Consider the following 9,885-nt stretch of genomic DNA (forward strand, 5'->3'; position numbering starts at 1 on the left):
AGGGTCCCTACCTGCATTTAAGTCTCCCATTATAATCACTTCCACATAAGTTATCTCCTTTTCTAATTTCTCCAGGAATTCCTCAGTATCTTCCTCTTTGCTCCCTGTCTGTGGTGCATACACTTGTATGAATTCCTTCACTTCATTCCTCATTCTCAGTCTAATTTATCCTGTTGCTATGTACTCTACCATATCAACATACTCTTCCAGCTGTTTTGAAATGATCAGGCCCACTCCTTTTTTTTGCATGGTGCCACCACTCTTGTTCTTTCTTTCTTTTCCCTTCCATTTAACTGTGCTCATCCCCGTCATTTCTACCCTCTTTCTCCATAAAATCCACCCCTTTCTGTGCCTTGCCTGTCAGGGTCATAAGGTTGATTATGCCCACCTTCATGATGTTGGCTACCGGTCGCCCGTTTTTCACAGTTCCCCCGGTGTGCAAGGAACTACACATGGCTTACAGCAGAGTATGCTCTAACCTTTTCTGAGGCAAGTTCAGAAGTACCATCTCACATATAGGCTATTATTGCAATGGGGTCTCAACTCCCACATGTGTTTTTTTATTTTAATACCTACTGCCACGTGTAACTTTAGGCCACTCCTCAGGTGTACAGATGCATTTTGCAACCATTTCACAGAAGTACAGATGTTCCTGACAGGAGAAATTTCTTCTGTTTTATCTGCTGTTGGGAGTGGAGTCCTCTTCTGCCATCTAAATTACTGACCATGTTCTCCTCCCTGGTGAATTTATGTGTCATTTCCTATACCAAGACTTCACCTGGCCTCCAAAGTGAGGGCTCCTCCGCCTGTAGCCATTGGTGTCCCCTTTGGGTGTCAAGTTTGATAATGATGGCCTGACCCTCGGCCAGACAGTGGCACTATTTCCAACCCATTGCGTTTAGTATATCCCCAGAAATCTTATCAATCCCAGCTGCTTTTCTGCCTTTTAACGTTTGTATCTTTTTGTGAATGTTTTTATTATCACAGGTAAATTTCAGTAATGTGGCAGTATTAGTTGCCCCTTCTACCTGAACATTATTTTTATATACAACTACCTTTACATAGTGTTGACTGAATATTTCTGTCTTCTGTAAGTCCTTCATGTACACTCCCTGTGGTCATTAACGATCCCTGGAACGTTCTTTCGGGAACCTGTTTCTGCCTCAAAAGTATATCCCTCTATTGTTCCTTAAAATTCACATGGCTGCCAATTATGTTTGCCATCATATTATTCTTAATTGACTATTTTGCTAAATTCAATTTCCTACTAGATTCCTTCAATCTCTTCTTACTCCTGCAACCATTCCTAACTATTTCTTTCTAACCTGCACATCCTTGTTAATCTCTTTATTTTCCTGTTGTAATTTTATGGGTCCTTTCTATTCTTTAACACCTTTACAGGTACACACCTCGTTCACACTCTTCAACAGTGGCTTCAAACCCTTCCCATACGCTGTTTACATTTTTATTTACCATTTTCCACTGATCATAAACTCTCCCATGCCTCTCTTATTGTTCATTTGGTATCACCTAATAGTCTTCTTTTACAACCTTCCTTTATATCATATTTCATTAATCCTATCAATTTAATGTCCTTCAATCCAAATTTGTCTTTATAATAAGTTATGGTCGGTTCATTGATCAGCTTCTTTTCCCTATCAACATTATCTATTAAATATCCCACACCCTCTGATTCCTTATAGGCTATGATGCCAATTCTCCTACCGGTACCGTTGTCGGCAAGTCTGGATACCTCTTTGGCGACCCTATAACTTTTCTTTCTGAGGGAATTTGCTATCAAGGACTGAATCTTGTTATGCCTAGCTTTTCTTTAAATCTGAAGTGCATAAGTGCATATATTACATATTTTACTTGCCTATTTTAACAACATCGAGTGCCTAAACATCTGGGCTCTAATCAGTAACGGATCTATGGTGGAGGGGCAGGGGGTGAGGGGGCAAGCTGCCCCGGGTGCAGAGTTAAGGGGGCGCCAAATTGAGCAGAAGCACTACAATAATGATGGTTTATGGGGGAGATAAACAATTGAACTAATCCAATCTTAGTGTAAGCTGTAGCACGGATAACGTTATATTAGTAATAACTAATTATAAATACCTTCTTTTTTATTCCTGCCCCTCTTACAACTTTAAATACATAAATGCCTCAGCTGCACCCGTGCTTCTTAGATGACAAGTGCCGGCTGAGTTTCCGGTCATCCGCCGACCACGGAAAATTAAATTTGTTTATGCAGTAATATTGTGACACCCACACTACAGTGGAAGGAACATGAATTCTGAAATTATTTTGTAAGTACTATCGATTCTTGCAATCATAATCGATCTGGCAGTTTTTTGTTTTTGCTAATTCTTTTTTTTTTTTTTTTTGCTGTTTTAAATCTGCTGTCTTTGTTTTACTTGTTAATGGATGCATTCCTGGTGTTGTAACTAAAATAATTCTAATTGGTTTAACTATGATTATTTGTTTTAATAATAATAATAATAATAATAATAATAATAATAATAATAATAATAATAATAATAATAATACACTGACTGACAGTGACAATGCAACACCAAGGAGGAGTGGTTCAAAAGGGATGAAAGTTGGGGAAAAAACAGAGACGGCACGGACGAATAATTGATGTTTATTTCAAACCGATATGCAGGTTACACAATGCGCACGGCATCGACTCAGTAGGATGTAGGACCACCGCGAGCGACGATGCACGCAGAAACACGTCAAGGTACAGAGTCAATAAGAGTGCGGATGGTGTCCTGAGGGATGGTTCTCCATTCTCTGTCAACCATTTGCCACAGTTGGTCGTCCGTACGAGGCTGGGGCAGAGTTTGCAAACGGCGTCCAATGAGATCCCACACGTGTTCGATTGGTGAGAGATCCGGAGAGTACGCTGGCCACGGAAGCATCTGTACACCTCGTAGAGCCTGTTGGGAGATGCGAGCAGTGTGTGGACGGGCATTATCCTGCTGAAACAGAGCATTGGGCAGCTCCTGAAGGTACGGGAGTGCCACCGGCCGCAGCACATGCTGCACGTAGCGGTGGGCATTTAACGTGCCTTGAATACGCACTAGAGGTGATGTGGAATCATACGCAATAGCGCCCCAAACCATGATGCCGCGTTGTCTAGCGGTAGGGCGCTCCACAGTTACTGCCGGATTTGACCTTTCTCCACTCCGACGCCACACTCGTCTGCGGTGACTATCACTGACAGAACAGAAGCATGACTCATCGGAGAACACGACGTTCCGCCATTCCCTCATCCAAGTCGCTCTAGCCCGGCACCATGCCAGGCGTGCACGTCTATGCTGTGGAGTCAATGGTAGTCTTCTGAGCGGACGCCGGGAGTGCAGGCCTCCTTCAACCAATCGACGGGAAATTGTTCTGGTCTATATTGGAACAGCCAGGGTGTCTTGCACATGCTGAAGAATGGCGGTTGACGTGGCGTGCGGGGCTGCCACCGCTTGGCGGCGGATGCGCCGATCCTCGCGTGCTGACATCACTCGGGCTGCGCCTGGACCCCTCGCACGTGCCACATGTCCCTGCGCCAACCATCTTTGCCACAGGCGCTGCACCGTGGACACATCCCTATGGGTATCGGCTGCGATTTGACGAAGCGACCAACCTGCCCTTCTCAGCCCGATCACCATACCCCTCGTAAAGTCGTCTGTCTGCTGGAAATGCCTCCGTTGACGGCTGCCTGGCATTCTTAGCTATACACGTGTCCTATGGCACACGACAACACGTTCTACAATGACTGTCGGCTGAGAAATCACGGTACGAAGTGGGCCATTCGCCAACGCCGTGTCCCATTTATCGTTCGCTACGTGCGCAGCACAGCGGCGCATTTCACATCATGAGCATACCTCAGTGACGTCAGTCTACCCTGCAATTGGCATAAAGTTCTGACCACTCCTTCTTGGTGTTGCATTTGCTCTGTCAGTCAGTGTAATAATAATAATAATAATAATAATAATAATAATAATAATAATAATAATAATAATAATAATATATCAAATATTAGCCTATTATTTACATGTGAAGTGCGGCAACATGCAAAAAAAACTATTGGGAGCAGCATTCAGGAGGAAAGCCCAAGAAAAGGAATAGGAAACACAGAAATCTTCTTTGTTAATGTCAACTTGGTTGAGAGGAAACAAAGAAGGTGAGTGCATTATTAGTCAGATTAGTCAGATAATTGATGTCGGTCAAGATATGATAGAATCATCATGATTTTGACTTGTCGTTTATTTAAATTTATTTGCCCCTGATAATAGTCCTCATATTCCAAGTGTTTTTCATAGTCAGTTGTCTTGTGTATTTATGCGTATTGAAAATGAGTCAGAGTTCATGAAGTGGTCACGTTTTTCACCAGCACATATGAAATGCAGTAGTTATACTGTATAATATTATGGAAGTACTAATCAAAATATATTACAGTTATAAATTTCATAAATTTTGAATGAATATTTTTCAATTTTCAAAAAATTACTGCATAATAATGTATTTGTTTATAACTTTTAAAATACATGGACTTTTGCAAAGATATTTATACAATCCACTTTCTGAAGTGATATTGCAGAAATTTGAAAGTGATGGCTTGGGGCTTAAAAAATGTCGAGGCCAATCTTACGATAATGGTGCTACCATGGGTGGAAAATACAGAAGTGTTCAATCTTGTGTACAAGAAGAAAATAACTTCGCATACTTCATGCCATGCGCTGCACATTCATTAAATTCGGTAGGAGTAAACACTGCAAGAGCAAGGCAGAAACTTATTTTGGAATACTAAACTGTCTCTATTCATTCTTTGGATCATCTACTAACAGATAGGAAATTATGCTGAAGTATGTGCAGTCATCTCTGAAGCTACAGAGTTCTACTAGATGGTCAACAAAGAGGAAAGCTGTAACAGGTGTGTACAAATATCTGAAAGAGATAATCAATGTTTTAAATGAGCTCATATCAAGTACGACATCCACCCCTGAGACTAAAACAGAAGCTACAAACCTTTGAAGAACGTCAGCACTTTTGAATTTATTACAGCTTCCTTTTTTTTCTTTTTCTTTTTGGTACAAGCAGTCACCACGAATTGATATTGTAAACAAAATTTTACAAAAAGAAGATATCATCATTGACTGACCAACCATATTAACCAACTTATCGAGGAGTTTCTTCAATATATTTTAACACTTTTTTAGCATCAATTATGTAAAAAAAACTTTAACCTTTTTTCACTGAAGATGGCTCAAACGAGTTGAAACATGTATGACTATTATTACTCCATTTAATGATGGAGATGTGTATGTACTGAATAGGACATATTAAATTTCCTTCGTAAAGTGAAAACTAAACCAGACTATTACTTGATGAAAGATTGAGAAGATGTTTCACAGGCTCGAGAATTCACAAGCTTGCTGTACTGTGACTGTGTACCTTACTTGCTATCGTTCATACCACGTGACGTCAGAGCGCTCCAGCCAATGGAAGCTTCAACCACCGGAGTACCTTACCTTATATTCTAGTTACCTTAATTAAAATCATTCCGTATTGATAGTTTGCTTGTGAATAAAAGCGAAACATGTCCCCGGTAAATTAGTGTTGTAACATTACAACTTAGCAACACAAACTGTAATTTGTATTGAAAAGGTGGATCAAAATAACCAACAAATTGTTAGTATATCATAGTTCTTTTACGTGCCGACAATTTATAGCACCACACACATTTCCATAATATGTTGACTGCATTTTAATCAGTACAGTGGTTCTACTTCAGATACTGACAACACTGTTCTCGTAGTGAACCACTATAAAATTATTATGTATCTGTGATCCGATATACAGTAAATACGTAGAAAGAGACAAAAATGTTGGTTGGTCACTTGCTTTCATGGCTTACGCTGCGTGAACCATCAACGATAGACCCCAAGTGTAAGCGTACGAAATGTAGAGCATAGAAACCTCTATTAAAAAGTCCGCGATGGCACATACCTATTTCCAACCGGCTGCCTTCTAGAAGCGATTTTATGCTACAGTCTGTGGTAAAAAATATAACTCCTTAAAATTAAATAAATATTTCGATATTATATTCGAGTTCCTCATCAAAATAAATTCTTTGACCTTCTCCAGTATTGTATAAGGATTACAATAACCTTGTCAGGACATTATTTGCATGAATGGTTCAGAAGTTATGACCATTTTAGACTGTAGTGGTAATACGTGTCAGCAGGACGGGTGGCCGCTGTCTCATATCACATGACGTCACGCAGAAGGCGGACAGGGAGAGAAACAAGTGAGCGCGATGCGGGAAGAGACCCCTCTGGATTCTAATACCTTGTAACTAGAGTATTATCAGCATTAGCGTCTAAGATCTCATATGATGCTATTCTTCAACTTTTTGCAGAAAGAAAATCTTATAAATTTAAGTTTTAGGTTACAATATTTACCCATATTGCATCTGTTTCAGTAAATATGCCAATATTTTACTTTGAAGAATGTTAATAAAATCAAATATTGTGCTAAGGAAAGTTCATACTGTTTTATTTTATTTTTTATTTTTATTTTTTAGCCAACATAGAACTACTTAGTCAGGTTTATGGGGGGTTTTCTTCTTTTTGTCAGCCCAATACTGTTTCATCCTTTCTGAACGTAATTTCCTTCCTGCTTCTGGAATCACTCTTCCTATTCTCTGCTTGTTGATTTTTGTCTGTAGTCTAGTGTGTTTATCTTTCAAATATTGAGTGTATTTGTTTTGTATTTTAAATCTTCTATTGTATTATGCAACACTCTCATGTCTTTTTTAAGTTCTGTGATCCATCTAATACTATTCTTACTCTTCCATAATTTTTCTATTATTTTCTTACTGTTTATTATTAGGAATTAAATTTACCTAAGGCATTAAGTGTAACATTGGGTATTATTTATTTTTACAATAATTGAAAGCTTATATTGAGAAAATCATATTATGTTAAAATAAAACTAGATTTTTTTATTTAACATTAAATATTTTGCCTTGTTTTCGATTATTGATTGGTAAAGTTTTAAGTTAGTCCTAGGTCTCCATGTTGTTTTAAATTTACATCTGTTTAATATATGCTTTAATTCATACCCTACCTGTTCTCCTGTTAATTAATGAAATAACTTCATATAACGACAGTTGTTTTTGTTTACATGAGACCTCATACTCATTGCGGTGATAAGCCAATGGAGTGAGGGAGGGACAAAGAGCCTACATCTGTCCATGGCTCTAATTATTATTAATGTTCTTTTTATACTTGTAGGCTGTCTTGGATCTTGAAACATGGACATACAACTTAACACAAGCAAATGAAAATCCAGATCAGAAACCCACCTGGTTCAAACTTTATTCATTCAGAGAGGCTTATGGGGTGAAATCCATGACACCAACAGCACTGGATGAATTGGTTCACCAGATGGCTGCAAATCATGAGATTCTTCAACAGTATCACAGGTATAGTTATAGATCACTTTGAAAGAAATTAGGTCTTTTTATTTTTTTTTTCAACCAATTTCTTCCAGATAAATGATAATGCAAAATCTCATTTTCATGTGATTAGTCTAAAAATTACTGTAGAGATGAATTTCAGGATTTAGTAGTGAATATATTTCTAAAAATCATTACTAGTTCTGGAGCATGCACGTGTATAGGTTTTATGCTAGCCCTCAGATGGACATGTATTTTATTCCCCATTTAGATCAGAATTTTAAATATGGAACTACCATCCTGTAGACTACTGTGGCTCAGAAAGAAGTGAATACAAAGAATTTGACAAATTTAACCATGAGATTTCTGAAAAAGAAAGCCCCTACTATATATTACATTATGGATATTGCAGTTTCCTTTTAGACTTTCATTTTCTAAATATAATGACTTGAAAGAGGGAGGGAGGGAGGGAGGGAGAGACGCTGTCGCAAATTGGGAATACAGTGGATACGAAGGGTCTAAAAATGCAACCGTCAGAACAGGTGGTAACAAAAAGCAACGATGCACGGCAATGTTGTGCGTATTAGCGGATGGAATCAAACTCCCTCCATATGTGGTTCTGAAAAGGAAAATACTTCCGAAAGGAAACTTGCCATCCGGTGTTATTGTTAGAACACTTGAGTCCAGCTGGATGGACAGTGTGTTAGTTGAGGACTTGGTGAAGTGCGTTTGGCAACGTCGCCCAGGAGCTTTGTTATAAAAACGAAACATGCTTGTGTTGGACAGTTCCCGAGGACATACAAATGACGCTGTAAAAGATATGATGAGGAAAGGAAAAAAACAATCTATTCTACAGCCATTGGATGTGTGCGTGAACCGGCCTTTCAAAACTGCAATGAAACAGTTGAACACCGAATGGATGTCTGATGGTTAACACCAACCGGACGAGTGAAGAGGCCTGAAGTGGGACTAATATGCAGCTGGATCAAGACCGCATGGGCACGCATTACCAACGATCTAGAGTCCAAAAGCTTTAAGAAATGTGGAATTTCAAATTCAGTGGATGGTAGTGAGGACGACTATTTGTGGAAAGATGCCAGTGATGAAAGTTCCTATGGGGAAACTTCAGATGAGAACGGTGAATTGTGAATGATTGAGTATTGGACCGATTTTATTTAAGATTTTTGAGATGATTTATAATTGTGGTATATTTGAAGAAAATTAAATAGATATGTAAGTTATTTGATTTTTAATTTTTTTTCATATTTTGCCGTCTGAAATTTAGGGTGCAGGACTTATTCAGTGGCGGGTGGTATTCAGGATTATACAGTAATCCCTTTGTTCATATAACTTGACAATATACTACATTAGTTCAACCTGCTGTAATTAAATTTATACTAATTTATTAATAGGTTTTACATTTTATTTGAGGGGGCCCGAACTTTTATTTTCACAGGCAGGCCTGTACCACATACCTTACGTCCCTGGTTGCAAGGCAGTGAATATGACCCATCCTGATCCTCTGCAACTCTAGTTTCTGTTATTTACATTTACATTCTGAACATTCTTCATTTCAAATAAACTAATTGACTTTCTTTTATTCTACTAACCTCATATAATAGGAGCCTTTCTCACAATTCCTTCCTTACAGGAAACTACCTTTGTGAACACGGATTTTTAAATACAGATGACCGAGCTCGATAGCTGCAGTCACTTAAGTGCGGGCAGTATCCAGTATTCGGGGGAGAGTGTGTTCGAACCCCACTGTCGGCAGCCCTGAAATTGGTTTTCCATGATTTCCCATTTTTGCACCAGGCAAATGCTGGGGCTGTACCTTAATTAAGGCCACAGCCGCTTCCTTCCCACTCCTAGCTTATTCCTGTCCCGTCATCACCATAAGACCTATCTCTGTCGGTGCGACATAAACAACTTGTAAAAAAAAAATACAGATGAATGTTTAAGACCTGCTGATCGGTCATTTTTCTCCTCTCTTTTTAGGTATTACGTGAAGGAGAGTGATATGTATTCCCATTGTGATACTTCATGTCAAAAGGAAATGCTATGTGGAATTGTACAGACTGACTCTTCTGACAGAACCAAATGTGAAGAACTTCTGAAGGAATTTGATGCTGCAGCATTAAGACAATAAAACCAGCAATATGGGTATATGAATTTATATAATACAGGGTGGTTGAAAACTATGTGAACTGGGTATTTGAGTATTAGAGAGTTGGTCATACTGATAAGTAATTTGAAAAAATTACCTAGATAGCTCGAGCCATTGACATTTTATCAGCTGCTGGAGTTAGCCAGCTAGATTGCTTCACGGGCAACCTATGACGGGTTTTGCGAGGCGGTGTTGCTGAATCTTCATGTGGCTTATGACCGGCTTGAGAGAGGCAATAGAAGAAATGAACTTCTCCAGG

The 9,885-nt window shown here is 39.0% G+C and overlaps 1 protein-coding gene across 1 annotated transcript in view; it reads left to right on the forward strand.

The window, feature by feature from the left end:
• LOC136857809 (sphingomyelin phosphodiesterase) overlaps window positions 1-9,641 on the forward strand; it is a 57,404-nt gene extending 47,763 nt beyond the window's left edge. The window contains exons 9-10 of the mRNA XM_068225170.1: window positions 7,296-7,486; window positions 9,458-9,641. Of these exons, the coding sequence (XP_068081271.1) occupies window positions 7,296-7,486; window positions 9,458-9,608 (342 nt within the window). The 3' untranslated portion in view covers window positions 9,609-9,641. The remainder of the gene's footprint in view (window positions 1-7,295; window positions 7,487-9,457) is intronic.
• The last annotated feature ends 244 nt before the right edge of the window (window positions 9,642-9,885 follow it).

Source organism: Anabrus simplex, chromosome 1, assembly GCF_040414725.1.
Source record: "Anabrus simplex isolate iqAnaSimp1 chromosome 1, ASM4041472v1, whole genome shotgun sequence".
NCBI lineage: Eukaryota > Metazoa > Arthropoda > Insecta > Orthoptera > Tettigoniidae > Anabrus > Anabrus simplex.